The 17,979-nt window shown below is 53.9% G+C and overlaps 5 protein-coding genes across 5 annotated transcripts; all 5 read left to right on the forward strand.

Annotated features, from left to right (window-relative positions):
- Nucleotides 1–2,236: 2,236 nt before the first annotated feature.
- CGGC5_v010492 (putative pathogenesis-related protein) lies at nt 2,237–5,216 on the forward strand (the record flags this gene model as incomplete). Its single annotated transcript, XM_066152367.1, has 6 exons — nt 2,237–2,253; nt 3,084–3,235; nt 3,375–3,539; nt 3,682–3,738; nt 4,210–5,094; nt 5,146–5,216. The coding sequence occupies 6 exons, from the start codon at nt 2,237–2,239 to the stop codon at nt 5,214–5,216; spliced, it is 1,347 nt and encodes a 448-aa protein (XP_066008316.1).
- Nucleotides 5,217–6,994: 1,778 nt separating this feature from the next.
- CGGC5_v010493 (uncharacterized protein) lies at nt 6,995–10,783 on the forward strand (the record flags this gene model as incomplete). Its single annotated transcript, XM_032021326.1, has 1 exon — nt 6,995–10,783. One exon carries the CDS (start codon nt 6,995–6,997, stop codon nt 10,781–10,783), a length of 3,789 nt encoding a protein of 1,262 aa, XP_031881616.1.
- A 302-nt stretch (nt 10,784–11,085) lies between these two features.
- fucU (L-fucose mutarotase) lies at nt 11,086–11,596 on the forward strand (the record flags this gene model as incomplete). Its single annotated transcript, XM_032021325.1, has 2 exons — nt 11,086–11,236; nt 11,304–11,596. The coding sequence occupies 2 exons, from the start codon at nt 11,086–11,088 to the stop codon at nt 11,594–11,596; spliced, it is 444 nt and encodes a 147-aa protein (XP_031881608.1).
- Nucleotides 11,597–13,605: 2,009 nt separating this feature from the next.
- Nucleotides 13,606–13,851, forward strand: sleL-0 (Cortical fragment-lytic enzyme; the record flags this gene model as incomplete). The annotated part of the gene is made up of 1 exon (XM_032021324.1): nt 13,606–13,851. The coding sequence occupies one exon, from the start codon at nt 13,606–13,608 to the stop codon at nt 13,849–13,851; it is 246 nt and encodes an 81-aa protein (XP_031881609.1).
- A 1,864-nt stretch (nt 13,852–15,715) lies between these two features.
- CGGC5_v010496 (uncharacterized protein) lies at nt 15,716–17,883 on the forward strand (the record flags this gene model as incomplete). The annotated part of the gene is made up of 3 exons (XM_032021323.1): nt 15,716–15,872; nt 15,935–16,210; nt 16,283–17,883. 3 exons carry the CDS (start codon nt 15,716–15,718, stop codon nt 17,881–17,883), a joined length of 2,034 nt encoding a protein of 677 aa, XP_031881610.1.
- Between the last annotated feature and the right edge of the window lie 96 nt (nt 17,884–17,979).

Raw genomic sequence — 17,979 nt, forward strand, 5'->3', positions numbered from 1 at the left:
CTGAGTAGCGCTCGGTTTGTTCTCGGTTGATAGGAGATCTTTTCTTAGGCGATCACTGCACCAAAAGCGCCTCGCTCGATGACGGTCGAGAGGCACAGCAGCCGGTCAGACGTCCATGGCGATAAGCAGAAGAGACAGCAGCTGGGCGGTAGCACATGCTGTTCAGTATGTCGTCAACCAGCTCATCTGCACGTATGACAGCGATGAACCGGCAGGCTGGCATCCGAACAGCATAAACAATCGCAACCCCCGACCCAGATTCATCTGGTTGTTTTCCACCTTGCAAATGATTGCTGCACGTCGGTATCCGCCTGCATCTCCATCAGCGGTGGGCACTGGGCACGGGGCATGTTTCTGTGGTGCTTGTACCCCAGGAAACAGCATGATGTTGGAACAGAGGAGCGGAAGATTTTGCAGCTTCATCTCGCTCGTCGCAGCCCCAGCGGCCAGGATGTCAGGTCTTGGGCGAGGCTCGTCGTCATCGGCAATCAGACCGTCAGAAGGCGTCGTGTGGGATGAGACGCTGACAGCTCCTGGATAGCGAGCTGGACATTTGGAGGTGGATCGTGCAGCAAAAGGGAGGCCCCGAAGCGTAATGAGGTCATTTAGCGAGACAGCGGAAAGGACGGCCAAGCGACAGCGCCGGTAAAGTTAAAAAACCGCATCCTGTGTGCAGGCAGGTAGGCCAGGCCAGGCAGGGGACGGTTGGCTGACGCACTGCACAAGTGCAAGTGCAGCGTCGCAGTGATCGACCCGACGAGAGCGCCATCGCCTGTCGAGAAAACAATTTTAAACAGTGGACAGGCGCACGGCAGGCACAAATCATGAATGGGCACAGGAGGGAAAGCACAGGCCACGTCCACGCAAGACTGGATGAACGGGTCCCCACCGAAATTAAGGCCGTTTCAGAAGGGTGGGGCCTCCCCGGGCCAAGTGCTGTTTGATGGAGACGCCCAGCGCGACCCTTGGAGCAATCAGGGAAGGATGGGGTCCACCTTCTGCAAGGTACCAGATGAAGCCACCCGTCATTGGCCCATTTCCCCAAGGCGTCTGCACCTCGCCGCAAGGGGATTGGTCGAAATGCCGGGAACTCAGGGATCGGGACGTGGGCGAGGGGGAAGGAGGGGGTGTACGCGCAGGAGACGAGACGCCGGGACAGGACAGCCAGAGAGACTGAGAGAGGGGAGAACAGTCAAGCCAGGGGAGCTTTCTTCTGCAGTCGACGACGACTCGTCGGATGGAATGCTTCCAGACGGAAGCGCCCCCTTTTGCCCCTCGATTCGGCGCTATCGTGAAATGCTGGGGACTGCGACAGGCAGCTGTTAGCTTGCCGGTGTCAGCCAAGACTGCCGCGCTCTTATCTGAGGGACTCCAGGAGGAGGACGGACCGGGTGTTCGATCGATGTTGATGGAAGGTCAGACGTTGTCGTCGCCTGTGCCTGCTCTGAGAGTCCCGCCGGAGGAGCCAGGATTCCAGCTGAGTCGTGGGCGTCTCCAGCTCCTAGCCTGACTCCTCGATACGTACGCGTCTCCTGAATACCGCTGGGCAGTCTTGGTGTTGAGGGGTTTGTTGATGGCGACCATGATCCATCAGTCATTGCCGTGCAGTAGTGGCGAGAGCGAGGGCAGCACCAGCATCGGCACCAGCACCGGGGCAACAGGGGATCGATCAGGATACCGCTGCAAGGTCTTGCAAGACGTGCATCCGCGGCCGATATTGGCTTCATCTGTGAGTGCATATCCAATCCCCAGCGTATGCAGCATCAATCTCAAGCGGAAAACTCGGCGGCCTAGATCAGGAAGCTGGCCCAGTGATGGGCATGTTGTGGTCTGGATGTGTGGATGCAGGCAGCGGGGAATCGAAGCCAAGATTCGAGGATCTGGTCCAGCTCGACGACGCATGCTGGCCCAGCCAGAAACCGCAGGATTCTAGATGTCAGCCAATTTTGATGATATGCGGCACAGTGAGCTGACTGAGCTGGCGGGTGAGGCGCAGGTAACTTTTTTGCTTATTTTTGCACTGGGTTTTGCGGTCGCGGCTGCGGCTGCATCAGTGTTGCTATTTTATCAACCTTCACCGCAGGAGGCGGTTCTTTAGCTTGTAGCTTCCAAATTGCTGCTGCTTTTTTGAATCTCTCCCACGAGGGAAGGAGCGGCGTCATAGCAGGAGCTCCGAGGTGCTTCCTTCCCTTGGCCAACTCGTCCCATCTCTTCCTTCCCGCCTTGGTGCCGTAGTATGTGCACCTTCCCCAGGTCAGTGACTGTAAACCAGCTGCACCTGCAGTTGCAGTCATTTGAGAACAGGCGGGATATAGCCACCCCCACATCAATTTTATTCACCCCCTCCACCTTCCTGCCAACAACAGCATCGGTCCCTGTTTCCTCAGGTGTTCCTGCCGCGCTGTTTCCTGCGGTTTCCTGAGCGCAATTCACTCCAATCGACCATCAGATTGTGACCCCGGACGAACCAAACAACCCAATTTCACTTGGTGTGTTCTTGCTTGTCTCGCCTCCAGATTGCCGCCCTTCATCACACTTGCCTCCACTCGCTACCTGCCTGGTCCACGTCCCCGGTCGCCATCGTGTTGCTTCTTCTGCAGGGTTCAACGGCGTCCACCTCACTGAGCACTCCCGTCGTCCCGTCCGTCGTTCGTTCGTTTTCCGTGGACCACCCCCTCCTTTCTTTGATCACACCCCCACTTCCTCGCCCTGAATCCCATCACATCCTCATCGAAGTCCACCTCGGTCCCTCTCCACAGAGTAGCTACCAGCAAAACAATCACTCGGTTCAGCTCAGTCAACGCACTGCAGCGCACCGCAACCAACTCCCGTTGCAGCCCAGCGAGCGCCTTCCCGTTGCACACGCACCCCGACCACAACAACAGACTAAAAAACACCTCCCCTGGCACCTCACTTCAGTCAGTCCAGGACCGCTGCCCGGCTGCGCTGCACTGCTCCCCACTAACACACCCCCGGCCCCCGACTAGGTACCTAGACCGCCCACTGGACCCGCGCTCAGACTCGCCGCCCAGTCCTCGAATCCCAGTCGGACGGGTTCTTCGCTGTTGTCGCCTCCCTTTTAGTAGCCCGGCGTCGCCAGACACCAACGTCTTGTCTCTCCTCTTGCTTCACCACTCCCAAGGAGACCGCTTCGTTCAACCCCTTCCCTTCCACTCCTTCGGCCCAGGTCGCCTCATCGTGTCGTCTTTTGACACCGTCCATTCCTTAAAACCAAGTAAGTTCGCCCCGGGTCGCGGCCTGCATTCCCCCTCTTTTTCTTCTCCTGCACCTCAACCTTCCAGGACAGAAGGGCAGGCAGGCTACCGACATTCCTTTTCGCGTTCGCGGCATTCCGACTCACGTTCTTTTCACAGCATCGTCACTCCTTCACCAGTTCTCATCGAGAGTCCTATTTTTTTCGGCTTACCACCAAGAAGAAAAAAAGACATACGGCTTCGTTCGTCCGACCTACTTCCAACTACCAAACAACGAGGATTTCCCTGTTGTTCAACCACACTCTTTCACCATCTTACCACAAGGTCCTTGACGGAACCGTATCAGCAGTGCTGCATCATCACACACAGCTGGCTCTGAGAACCATCTCACGGGATCATATTTGCCTCGCCCAACAATTCAAATATCTCCCCGCCGCAACACCTCTTCCATAAATCGTCCGGACAGGATCCCTGGTTGCTAGATTCCGCGAATCTCCAAGACACCCAAGACACCAACACCAAGGTGAGTCGTCAACCTAACCTTTTTCGATCCCACTACTGCCCCTCATTCCTTCTGCATCAATGCTATTGTTGGAAAATACCGGCTGCAAGACATCTGCATGCCACCGCGACACAGCCAGATCCTCCGACAAAGACCTTTGTTCCCTTGTCATCTGTCTTGCTGTTTGATCACGTGGCTCCTGCCATGTATCCCAGGATCTCAAACAAGATGGCGACGACCTGGGCAAAGGTCTGGATCGTGTAGGTTGAGGCTGGCATGCCAAGGTCTTGCATCCCAACTTTTTGGCGCTTCTATGTTGCCCTGCATGGGGATATATGAAGCTGGGGGTTTCTCTAACCTTGGCTGGGGGATATCTGGTCTTGCTTCCTCGTCATCACTTTCACACTCGTTCACCGCGCCCACTTGCCATTCCTTTATACATATATTCATATTCATTACAAACCTTCGCGGGCGAAGCTAACAGCCATTCAGACACTCATCCAACCATCAAAATGAGATCTTCCATCGTTCTTGCTGCCTCTGGCGCCGCCCTCGTCATGGGCCGTGCCATCGACCCCCGTGTCCTTGACCCTCGCGCCATGGAGACCGTTTGGGATGTCGACTACGTGACTGTCACCGTTACTGAGGGTGACATCCCAGTCGCCACTCCCACTCCTACTCCTTCCAACCCCGCCATCTACTACGAGGCTCCTGCTGCCAGCTCCTCCTCTTCCGCCCCCGCTGTGGTTGAGCCCTCTCCCGCTCCGGCCCCCATCTTCTCGACCGTCACCGTCGAGCCTCCCCAGCCTACCGTCGCTGCTCCTACCAGCGCCCCGGTTGTCGTCGAGCCCGAGACCACTCCCACCCCTACGCCTACTCCTACCCCGCAGCCCGCCACTTCCGCTCCTGCTGCCGTTTCCACCCCCGCTGCCACCGACGACCTCCAGACCGCCTGCATCGACTCCCACAACGTCCACCGCGGTAACCACTCTGCCCCTGCTCTGTCCTGGGACGCCGAGATTGCCGGCTACGCTGCCATCACTGCTAAGACCTGCGTCTTCGAGCATGACATGACCACCGGCGGTGGCGGCTACGGCCAGAACCTTGCCATGTGGGGTGCCACCGGCTCCGAGTCTCTCGGCGCTGCCAAGGCTGCCCAGAAGGCCATCACCGAGCAGTGGTACAACGGCGAGCTGAACCTGTACACCGGCTACGGCCAGGCCAGCCCCGACATGACCGACTTCCTCAAGTGGGGTCACTTCACCCAGATGGTCTGGAAGGATACCACCACCGTTGGTTGCGCCGTCGAGTACTGCGCCGCCGGTACCCTCAGCTCCATTGGCAGCTGGTTCACCGTCTGCAACTACAAGAAGCAGGGTATGTTCACCCACTCACCCCTTGTCAGACCTCTTTGCTAACCCGTCTCAGGTAACGTCATTGGCAGCTTCGACACCAACGTCCTCCCTGCCCTCGGCGAGGCCACTGTCAACGCCAACTAAGCGGCGTGCCAATCGTCCAAACTGCACTTGCACCCTTCGCCCTGCCCGCTTGAAGCAGATCTGGGATTTTGTTTGCGACACGACCGCCGGGTACGGGTGCAGATGGACTCGATCGAGCGAGCGAGGCATTTCTTCACTTCTACAGCTGTACTTTAACAGGAGATCGCTTTGACGTTTTTTCGATCTCCTCGTCCCCTCTGATGGGACCCTTTGAATCATGCGCTTTGGTCGCCAACGAATGGCATGAGTACATTTCTCTTCACACAAACTTCCATACGGCACTTGCGTGATGGATAAGCTCGCGTTTTGGTCTGTCCGCGCCGGCTGAGAACATGATTCGAGGAAACTGGACATTGATGATGATGCATTTACGGATCTGGCGTGGAACAAGAAAACTTTTTGGGAAGGGAACGATCCCACCATGGAACATTGCATTTTCTTCTTCGATTCTTGGCCCCGGTCGTCGGCGGTGTCTACGGCCATCACTTGATGGCTGTGATCTGCTGAGGCCGCGGCACCCTTTTTATGGACATTTGGTTCTTCTGTACCTATCGTCTCATCGACTTGATTTTCGGGTTAGGGAGGTAGCTGGTCAATGGGATCCATCTTTTTTGTCGTTTCGCAAACGATTGTTGGGTTCAATTCGGTTGTGATTGAAGTTGGTCTCTGGTGATGTTTCCATGTTCGTTCCATTTCGCAGTTGTCCTCGGTACTCAATAGGATGGCCCGCGCCGCTGTCAGGTCTGCACCTTCGTCGTCGACTGTGGTGTTTCTCGTGAACTATTGTAATTGTTGGTGACAGGATGCGCCGGTCGTCGAATTTGTCTCAAGGTTGGTCGATTGAAACACTCGATTGATCTTGACAGGTGTTTGGTTTCGGCGATCAAACACAAACAGACGCAGAAGCTGCCACTGCACACTGGCTTCGGAGGATTTTTGAAGATGCCCTTGAGATGCGTCCAGGCCCTTTTTAAAACCTGCGTGCCTCCCTTCTCCTGAGTGAACGTCCCACGCACCGCCACTTGATGGCGCGTGTCGTCTGTCTGCTGTATATTGACCCGCTCCTCATTCCGAAACATGCTGCGGCTCAGGTTGAGGCTGTGGCTCGGGCAGGTGGGCGGACAACCTCCAATTGCCGGATGAGTACGTGACAAACATTGAATATACAAGAGACGAAAAGATCGGACGAAGAAAGGGGGGATAACGGATCAGGGAATGGATTGGCGGCCTCCTTGTTCGTGGTCCATTAATTGGTGTCGTGGGTTATATCTCGATCCTGAGGCGAGATGTTGCGCCCGATGACGGTGACGTCGTTTTCACGTCTGTGCCGCAGGAGCTCACGATGGAGGCCAAAATGTGCCATGATGAAGGGAAACCCGAGGCCAATTCGATTTTCCAAGATTGGCCTCAATTGTGAGCGTGTGTTGACCCAGTCCCTCACCGCCGCATCGTCGTTCGTGCTGGAACTTTGGAGGCCAGAATCCCACTCTGACTCAGATCCGAATGTAGCCTAGACTAGACTCTCGCGCCTCTCGCGTACATGATCAACATCGTCAATGGCAGCCTAGCCGGCGAATAGAGTCATACAATCCACAGTTCTCGTGTCTGCAGGTGAGTCTCGTGAGTATTTATTTGGGAAGGTCATTATTTCAATCACGAAAGCGAAAGGTTGAACTCTAGATTCGCCTCCAATTGAATAAAACAATACACCTCCCACGATGATGACAAGAAAAATCATACATCGCCCAACAAAACACACTCCCGCTACGCACCCCAACATGAAGCGCCCAAACTCCGCAGACGTCGTCGCCGACCTGCGCCAGACGGAGCACGCAGGCACACGCACCGCCGCCATCGCGACCCTCGGCAAAGCCCTCCGCCGCGCCGACAGCTTCCTCCCGCTATGGACCGCCGTTGGCGGCGCAGACGGCCTCGCGGCGCTGATGGCCGAGTTCAGCGTCAAGGACGTGCAGGTCCTCTGCCGCTGGCTGGGCCGCACCGCCTCCGCGGAGAACTTCCGCGCGGAGCGGCGCGCGGGGATGGGGCAGCTGGTGAGGCTGCTCTACGATGAGGCGAGGGAGGATAAGCGGCCGCTGAGGGTGTACTACCAGGACCTGATCCCGGCGTGCGAGCTGGAGGTCGTGGAGGAGTGGGAGGCAGACGGGGCCGAGTGGACGTCGTTTCAGCAGAAAGCGCTCTCGAGGGGTCATCGGGAGAGGTATGAGGAGAACTTCCTTGCGCGCGTGTTTGAGGTGGATGAGGGGCAGAGGACGCTCTCGGCGGACCGGACGGTGTTCAAGGGGAACATGAAGCTTCACGAGCAGGTGTTTGAGAAGATTGTCGACCGGGAGGGTGAGGCGCAGATCCCGAGGGACTTTTACCAGGAATTCGCACTGCCTTTGCTCAGGCGTCTGGTGAAGAAGAAGGCAAACGAGGCGACCAGAGACAAGTTCTTGGATTATGTGGTCAGCGTGGCGCGCAAGTATCCAGATGAACTCGGCCGGCGCCCGAACGTGGTGGAGAGCAATTTGTTGCAGTACGCGATTCGCGAATGGAAGACCGCGAAAGAGGAGCGGAAAGAGGTGATGAAGGCGCATGTGGTGCACTTGCTGGAGCTGTATCCGGCTGGGAAGAAGGCCTGGGAGAAGCAGGCTACTCTGGGGACTGTGCATAACATTATCGTCACGCCCAGGAGAATGGCTCCGGAGGCGCGGTTCGAGCTTCTCAGGCTTGCATTGCGACATCTCCACGGATACGGCATCGACATTGAGGATGACTCGGACTCAGGGATCGCTCGGCTGAGAAACCTGCCGGTCGAGGGTGATCTCTGGCCTGTGTCCGTGTTCTTCTCGATCGATATCGAGAATGCCCAAGCCCTGTTCGAAAGGCTGGCAAAGGCATACCCGGCCGGCGATTTCTTTGAACCCAGTGGATACGGCCGCAACACTTCGGTATTGAGGCAGAGGAGAGGTCCGGACAATGATCGCTGCGGCGACGCCGAGATCCTCCGGTCCCTGTTAATTCGCAAGTCAAAGGCTGGGGCGCAGGACACGGCCTGGCTCGATCGCGTGCGGCGGATCGTCGAGGATAGGAAGAAGGCGGCGCAGCAGTCGCGCGAGCCTATACACCGCGCCTTCTGGACCAAGTCGGCGATGAACCTCTGCGTCGCGGCCGGGGACCTGGAGATGCTCGCGGACACGGTACTCTGGGCACAACGGTTCAACAAGGATTCACTTACGGTATACCATCTTTACAGCAGCGACGTGTGGGAGACGACGGAGGTAGTTGCACTTCTAGGTGGCATCCCGGAGAAGGATACCCCGGCGGCGGAGAAGGCGACACTTGCATCTATCAAGAAGGACGTCGACATTGCAAGCAGGATCCTGGTTGACCTCACCCAGACAGCGACCATGGTCGTGCAGGAGCCGGGCTTCGACCGCTCCAGATGGCTCAGCGTGCTCCGCCTGCCAAAGGCCGTGGCCGATTTTCGTTTACATAAAGATAACGTGGAATCCTTCGAGAACATCGCCAAGGCCGGTGGCTCGGAAGACCACGCGCGAAAGATTACAGATATCCTATGGAAACCGACGATGGACGTACTCCTCGAGCTGGAGGCGCTCCTGTACAGCAAAACCTCAACGGCCCTCCTCAACTCGTCCAACAGCGTCGAGGTCCAGGCCGTCTACATCCTGAACGGCATCCGCGACGCCACCCCGAAACTCCTGGCTGAGCTGGCCAAGTGGCTCATAGACAGCATGCGAGAGCGCCTCGGCGCGAAGAGACTCAACGCCCAGATGTGGAATATTGTCACCATCGTCCTCCGCGTCGCAAACAGCGACCAGCCAGCGCTCGCGTGCCCCTTCATCCGGAACCTCATCATGGACGGCGGCGAGAACAGCTCGTGGCACCGCCAGCTCATCAACGTGAGCTTCCTCCGCTCGCTACCGGCCAAGGCCGCCAAGGAGTTCCTCTTTACGATGGCCAATACGATGCGGGACAAGATGCGCGAGCAGAACGCGCGCCCGTTCGTCAAGGAGGGCAGTAAGGCGCAGGCACAGCATAAGCCGGCGATCAAGGTCACGACCATCAAGATGATGGCGCAGGTGCTGAATAACAACCGCTTCATCGACGCGGTCTCGTCCTGCGACATCCTCACGTCGCTGCTCTCCGAGGCGAGGCACATTGATGCCAGAATCACAATTGTGGACAGCTTGATCAGCACGATGGAGGTCCCTTCCTGCCCTCCTGAATTACGGCAGCGTGTGCTCCACGCCCTGGAGAAGTACATCGTCCCTGCGGCGGCGCAGCTGAGCGAGCGCAGGCCGTACTCGGAGGAGGAGTGGGCGGCTGGGCTTCCTGAGGCCGGGGAGGAGACGCCCCTGACGGAGATACTTCTTGCTCAGACGAAGAACTCGAAGTTGAGCGATGAGGATAGGGCGAGGATTGCGGGGTTGGTCGTGGCTGCGCTGGAGGGATCTGCTGCCACGAACGCGAGGTGGATGGAACTCTTTCTTACCAAGAACGGCTTTTCACTCGATGATGGGGAGACGCTTCCGCGCTGCCCTGTCAATCCGAAGGTGCTTTCGTCCATGTTCAAGGACTGCACATTATACATGCCCGTCTCGCTGCTCACGATGCTGCGGGAGATGGCTTTGGTCAACATCGATCCCTCGCCAGGCATCACGCGGGTCACGGAAGCGGTCAAGAAAGATCGGGACCTGCTCAACAGCAACGCAGGCAAGCACTGGCTCAAGCACTTCAATAATCCCGGGTTCCATGCGTCTTCTCTCGGGCTCGATATTGCCGCGGCGGTCTTGCAGCGTCCCGCCGTGTGGATGAAGTCAAAGCTGGAGAGCGGCAAAGGGGTGGACTTCAAAGCGGTGCAGGACTTTGTGCTTGCGGCCGCGAACAAGTTCCTCCAGAAAGAGCGCGTCGAATTGGTGGACGCGCTAGCCCGTCGGCTGTGTTCGGAGCGGATGGTGAGCCCTCAGCACTGGGAGAGCTGGCGCGACAACTGCGTCCCCGTGGTGAACGACATCATCGCACGCATTAACGATATGCGGCTCAGCCCGGGGCGCGTTCCCACGTTGCCCAACGTATTCCGGCTCAAGGTCGAGATCCTGCCAGTACCCTTCTCCTCAGCCCGACATGCTGCCACGTTCGACGACTCCGTGGCCTATGTCATCGCACTTTCAGACCTCATCGAGGAGCTCGGCAGCCGACGGGGGCCGTACCACGAAGACTTTGCGTATCTCAAGAGCGACGTGGTGAGGGCGCGGAGCAAGACGGGCTTTGCGCTGTTCGCGGTGGAGCTGGGCCGGATGCACGCCGCGTGGGCCTCGTGGGAGCCGACGCTGGCGGAGTATTTGCGGATGGAGGTTGTCGGGGAGCTGCTGCTTGCGGCGGAGGACCCGAAGGATGACAGTCTTGCGGGTGATGTGTTGGAGATGATGGGCGATTGGACGGGTGCGAATGAGGATGAGATGAGGGCGCTGGGGGTGGTTTATGAGGGGAAGCTGAAGGCGCTGGGGAAGAAGGGGTGGATCGCGTGGGATGCGCAAAAATAATCCTGAAATGCCATGTATTCATTAATGTTCAATACACATATCCTGCATCCACAGTGTTTGCCTGATATGTTTGCTCAAACATCGACAAGTTTGTTGTTGGCCCGAGAGTCGTCAATCTCACGCAGTCCCCTGGAAGATCTGGATCTCAGGGAGCGGCCCCACATTTTCGAAACCGGCGTGGGGGCAGCAGCAGCTTCACCGCACCTCAAGGAGCCTTCAAGGTCAAAAACGACACCTCATCCCTCTCTCACATCACTCATCTTCTTCACCTCCAACAGCACCAATTTCACAAAATCGCCAATATGGTCTTGAAAGGAATCTCTCCCGTCATCTCCCCCAACCTCCTCAAGGTCCTCGCCGAAATGGGCCACGGCGACGAGATCGTGCTGGCCGACGCCCACTTCCCGGCCCACTCCATCTGCCCGCCTCACATTCCCGTCTTGAGGGCTGACGGTGAGTCTTCATCTTCATGTTCATCACGATCACCAACAATCTGAACAAATACTGACGAAAATGGAAGGCATCACCGTCTCCAGACTCCTTGCTGGAATCTCCCCCCTCCTCGAGCTCGACAACTACGGCGTCGTCCCCGTCATCATGATGGAGGTCGTCAAGGGCGACACCTTTGACGCGAGCGTCGAGAGCGACTTCAGGAAATCGCTCAAGTACGACGGCGAGATTGAGAAGCTGGAGAGGTTCGCGTTCTACGAGAGGTCCAAGAAGGCTTTTGCGATTGTGTCGACGGGCGAGACGAGGAAGTATGGCAACATCATTCTGAAGAAGGGTGTTACACCTATTGCTGAGGAGATCTAAGCAAAAAAATCGAAACCAATTCTTGTTTTGCCTCAAAGGAACGATCATTTGGAATGTATATGTGTGATCTGTACACGTCTTTTCCACGTTTCTGATGCTCCAGGTAGCTGATGATCACCATTCACAATGGCCCGCAGAACGAGGAAACAGCCGTTTTTCTTGATGAGTCTTGCTATCCGGTCGAATACTTCCAGCTAACCGGGAGGGCTATTACTCATAGCTTTAACTCAGGCGAGAGGTATATAAATATTGTTCTTAGTATTATTTTCGTATGACCTAAAATAGGTAAGAAGGACAAGATAGCCAAGCTCATAAACCAACAAGGGTGCCACGGATTCTGAAAGTTGTCACCGCAGTGAATGACGAACCAACGAGCTTTTCTTGGGGCTATCATGGCTTTAACAGGGATCAATTCTATCGTTGCGGTTCGGTCGCATCTGTGACCAGAGATTCGGAGCCATATCTCCAATTTCTATGGCGAAGCTTCGAAGCAGCACCAGGTCGGGGGACGATTAAATCAGTAGATTGCTTCGGGAAACCAAGCTCCAAGATGGTCATGTGTCATGCGAAAGAGGTTGAGATTCCTGTCGCTGTTGAAAGCGTCGTACATTACGAAATATAGTAAATGAACTGGAGGGATTGCTTCTACCATGACTTACTGCGGAAAACGAATTGCAAAGAGTAATGCACACCTAGGAGTGGGAAAACAAAACACGATTCTACATCTCTGGGAAGTTATAATTAACCTAGCAATCAATAGACCATGTTATGGCGCGAAAAGTCTCTTGAAACATTCTGATAGGGCCAGGGTCTTGCTTCATATCTCTTCATGGAAACTAGGCTTCAGCTTATCACCACACTCCTATGCAACCCAATCACCCCTTCAGCTTTGCTGGGCCGCTTTGGTGATGGGACTTGAACGCAGTGCATGAGTTCACTAGCTTCATTTGAGCGAAAAGTTGACAACTTGACAGGAGTCACATAGCATACAGTTTTGTAGGGCCTGGTTAGGACAGCCACAGAATGTTGGTTCCAGTTGCATGAAGCAGGCTGCGGGCAATCCGCGAATAGAAACCCCACTAAAATTCCTGTCGCGTTATAATCGGGGGATGGAATTTGTCGAGCGAGTCTCATGAGAGGCTGGGCCATTCGTTCGTGACTCAAGCTTGTTCATCCTGCGGTGGGGGTCAGAACCCCAACTTTTACCATTGAAACCTCCAGCGTAGGCGATCGTGAAGGGCAACCGGAGTAATCGGCAAGTTTTATCACCACGAGAGTTGATTCAGCCGTGCGGGACAGGCTTGTGACGCGCGGCAGCATCGTGGCGATGGGCATGATATGCAGGGGTTGCCGAGCGCAGTTTCTACTTTTGCATGCAGGACGCCTGATATTTTCTCCCAGAATTATCACATGATCATAAGATCGAGACCTCTGTGTGAAGGTTGACGACTTCTATAACCGTAACATGAACAGAACGTGGCAGAGCTTCCCATCGGTCGTTGACTATGTGTACTAAGGTTTGTAGACATAGACTCAACCAACAGATCTGGAAACAATTTTGCAAGAAACTCTATCATGCCAAAGAGATTCTGAGTTGTAAAACAGTAGATAGTCAAGTGAATCAAGCCATAGGGTGGCATGTGATGCGAAAGCGTCAGAAGTATGCACTCTGCAGGACCACAAGGCCATCGGCACACTTGGGCTGTACAGTTTGCATTGATTGCAGCCGTAACGCATACAACGAATGAGATTTTATTGAATAGAGTTTTTGGACACTGCCACACCTATTAGGCACCTGCATCGGCGGTGGCGTCATGTGTTCGAGGTTTGCAGTCAAAGCGACGCACTCAGCCATGATGATGACGGATGACATCGGACTGCCGGACGACATAAAACACAGTTGCAACCCATGCCTCTACTCATGTACGTAGTCAAACCACAAACCTCTCAATCAGCTTAATCTCTATCAAAAAGTTTCCTCCAGTTCATTACCAACATAATTCACTACAATGAAGACCTCATCCATTCTCTTCGTCGCCATGAGCGCTCTCGCGGGCTTGACCGAGGCCAGACGCGGATGCAAACCAGACGTCGCTCACCCTGGATTCGGCACGTACACCATCGCCAGCGGAGACAATTTGAACGACATTGCTACCGACTTTGGCACCACTGCCACCCAGCTTGCGACCATCAACAGTATCCCTAACCCGGATCAAATCAAGCCCGGAAACACCCTCGTCGTGCCGTGCCGATAGGCACTCTGGCTTGAGAAAGAACGACCCCAGATTGCAGCGCCATTGATGACAAACAAAACCAACTTGGCGTTCATTGGGAAGGCATACGTATTCTGAGTAGAAGCTTGAGATACGTCTGGGAATCACTAATGGAGGAAGTCTTGTGTTGTTTCCACCTAGCAGCGAACCTCTTATTCTAAGATCAATGTGTAATGCAGAATATGAAAAGATTTGGATTTACAATATACGGAGTCATTGAGTGACAGACGCGACGTCAAAATTTGTTACTGGGTCGTTTATTATTCTTCCTATTGCTGTCGTCATAGCTGTCGCTATCTGTCGCTTTCTACGCACAATGTCGCCAGCCAGGATAGGAAGTAATGTTGACAGCAAAACTTGAGCTATCAATCGGAGGACACTGGTGATATAAACGTACTTGGGGCTTCGCATACGAAAGCGAAAGATGCTGTCTAATTATACGTCGATAGGACATGTTTTGTTGCCGGTTAGAAAGATGACTTTTGAATATGGCTGGGAAAATGGAAGAAAACAGCGTAACTATCCTCTTCGCGATGATAATACCTATTCAGCCTTGAGTATTCTCATGGTGTATCCAAGGAACAGCTTTGCAGCAACAGCTTGAAAGTTGTAATACATAAAGCTCAACATCCTATCTTCGTTACAACTCTAGACAGCAGAAAACTTACTTTGAAGCTGCCTAAGGACTACCATAGGTCTCTTTCACAGTCTCCATTTTTATTAGAGCCAAACGACGTTGCATCGCTGTGTAGTGTCTTTCGTTGCAATCAGTTTTGGCTTGCGTTCCATATATCCAGACCCACTACACGTTAAGGAAGGCAAGTGTTGATTAACACTGGCTAATAGACAGAAAGAAGGATAATGTGACATAATTGATTGGAAATTTGAATCATTCTCACGCTTTAAAGTCAGTTATGACACGTATGAAATCGGTTTTCTGGATGTGCCCAACTGCGTTGCCTAGCCATCTGAACAAGACGCACGAGTTGAAGTGCTGCGGCCAATTACCTACATGACAGGTAATACATACCATCGTTTATTATTATTGCGCATCGGAATGTGAGTGCTGTAATTTACATGAGGCGTCTCCAAGCCTTCATCTGTTCAAAGTCGACTGTTAAACAGGCTGTGCGTCAAGTCGAGATCGCCGGTGACGCAAGCATCTTGAGGCAATCAGCCACTGCCCAAGACAGACGGCGGGGAAATCTTCACGTAGCGTTGTGTCATTGGTTGCTGAGCTCACCGAAAAAAAAAAACGAGTTGGGCAGCAGGTGCATATTAGATGCAGCGGGCTTTCCTTGGCACACGATGAGGCAGCCAAGAGGGCCTCTTCCCAGAATTGACATGCATCTGGCCCCGCAAACGAAGCATGATTGAATATTTGCATAGACTGCACAGTAGCCAATTCGATATGCATTAGTTTTGATGGTTGATCTATCCGTTCGTGCAAATAAATATAGGACTTGCGCGCTTTTCCTTGTCATACGAAAATTCCTTGAGAATTATCGTCAAGGCGGTGCCCTGTCGAAGTAACATGGACCTTAGTCCCCTGCTCAGTACAGTGAGGACTCAGACGACTATTCAAACAGCTGACCCGCTCTGGGATCCGATAATCGTTCAATCGCCGATGATGTGGGACTTAAGAAGTAAGTGAGGTGTAGCATCTAGGGGGTTGGTGTTGGCAGACACAATCAGGCTGCCAGCAGTAAGCTTAGGTACTTTAAGAACCATACCCCGCACACTGGCAACATCACCGTCTGAGTCAAGCCTCAGAACTTACTGCCGCCATTCGGTACTGTGAACACCTGCTCCTCCTTGGAACCCCTTTCCCCTCGACCTGACCAAAATGCTTTGCGACGTGTGCAAGGACGGTATCGAAGGGATATGGGATCCTAGCCGCACCAAGCGTGTGGGCAAGCTCGAAGAATTTGAAGCACAGCGGAGGAGCAGGCTCGATGAGCCAAGAGATGGTTTCGCAGAGTATTGGTCATCTCTCTCGGAAGGTACGCAAAGATATGAGTTGATATGATCGATGCCTGTGAAATCATGACGAACATTTCAGTAGACAGGGATAATTTTGGCGACCTTGAGCCCAATGAGTGCTTATTCATTCACCACAAGACTGCGGCGTCTTTCATGGCCTCGGTGCATGAGGGATGTGCCATGTGCAACGATTCGCGGGTTCTATTCGACATACCGAATTCGCCTCAAGAACAGGAAGAATATTCCAGGTGCTACTTCTCAGTCTTCAGTATAGACATACATTGGAAATACTCTTGGTTCAGGATTACTATCTCCGGCAAGGCGTATGGTACTATGACTCATGCTATTGATGCTATAGGTAAGACATCAAATCACAAAGACGGATTCCTATATCCCTTGAATAATCAGCAAACTGACAATCTATAATAAGATATCAAAGCTGATCACAACATCAATTTCGACTTTGAAGCATCAACCAACAGCGCTAGTACATGGTCTATCATCGATGATTGGATGGAAAAATGCACCGAGTCTCACCAAGCATGTCGGCAGCCAGACTTAGCGACGTCTTATCGACCTACTCGTCTATTGCAAATGAATGAGTCGAACTCGTTCCGGTTGGTAGAGGGCTCCGAATGCCCTGCAGCTATGCAGTACGCAGCACTTAGCTACTGCTGGGGTTCAAAACCTGCACACAGCCTTCTACGATTACTTCGATCAACTAGGAGTGGTTTGAGCGAGTGGCAGCCTGTTAGTGGGTTGCCAAAGACATTCAGAGACGCTATGAACATAGCACAACGACTTGGTGTTCACTACCTGTGGATAGACCGTCTCTGCATTTTTCAGGACTCAGCCGAGGATTGGCGTCACGAGGCCTCCACTATGCAAGACGTGTATCGAAATGCGTACATTGGCATCGGAGCTCTTGGTGCGAAAGACGACGAGGGTGGATGTTTCTTTGAGCGAGACCCGGCAAAAGTAGGGCCGACTGTCCTCAGTGTCAAGATGGAGCCAGACGGCAAAACGATGAACTTTATGAGTGGCGACGAGTACTTTTGCTCGTGGAGATACACATTCGAGCACGAACCCCTATGTCAACGGTCATGGGTTGTGCAGGAGAGGCTTCTGGCACCCCGCACCCTGTATTTTGGGTCGAAGCAGGTATTCTGGGAGTGCCGCGCAAGAAACTGTTGTGAGATGCACCCGGAGGGAATGGACTCCTGTCAAGATGATCCTAAGGAAACGCCAACAGAGAAGCCGTGGAAGCAACTGCTGGCCGCAGAACGCGATTACAATAGTCCGTCCCATCGGCACGAGTTATTTGTCGAATGGGATGTAATAGTCCAACACTACGCAAACCTACAACTTACCAGGGCTAGCGACAAACTTATTGCATTGTCTGGGCTGGCAAACGACATGCAGAAGAGGCTCAACGAGTGGCAGCCGGGACCACATCGCTATCTAGCCGGTCTTTGGGAGGACGAACCGATACGTCAACTGACTTGGTTTGTTAGCGGCTCGGCCAAGAGAGCCAGCCAGTACAGAGCTCCATCGTGGTCTTGGGCATGTCTTGACGGGAAAGTAACACCGGGTATGATGATGACGAAAGCCGGTAAATGTGTCGAACTCGCCTCGATTATTTCGGCAGAAATGGTATATCCCAGTAAGGAGGAGACTGGCGAAGTCAAGAGTGGCATTTTGACTCTAGAAGGACCATGCATGTGGGCGAAACTGCAACTCCAAGCAAAGACGGGTCCCAATTCGGCTATGGTATCTCCTTTACCAGGACTCAGAGGTCACGTTCGGTTTGACACCTTGAATGACGTGACTGGAGAGGCTTTCCTACTCTGGACATATTACGATACTGGACTTGGACGCTTTGATGTCGATGGCGCAGATATGAGGGGTCTTGTACTTGCATTGATAGAAAACGACAGATATCGGAGACTACGGTCCATATCAGCCAGCGGCCATGAGGCAGACATAGAGTTTGTCGAAGCGCTGCCAAAGACACGGGTCAGAATTATTTGATCTAGGAGGTCCAAGATCCCAAGGGAAGCAATGAAGATAGAAGGAAAGGATTTTGCAGTCATTCACAGCATCAAAACCGGAGCTACATACATTCAA

Source organism: Colletotrichum fructicola (genome assembly GCF_000319635.2).
Source record: "Colletotrichum fructicola Nara gc5 chromosome Unknown KSG_Nara_v1_contig06, whole genome shotgun sequence".
NCBI classification, from domain to species: Eukaryota; Fungi; Ascomycota; class Sordariomycetes; order Glomerellales; family Glomerellaceae; genus Colletotrichum; species Colletotrichum fructicola.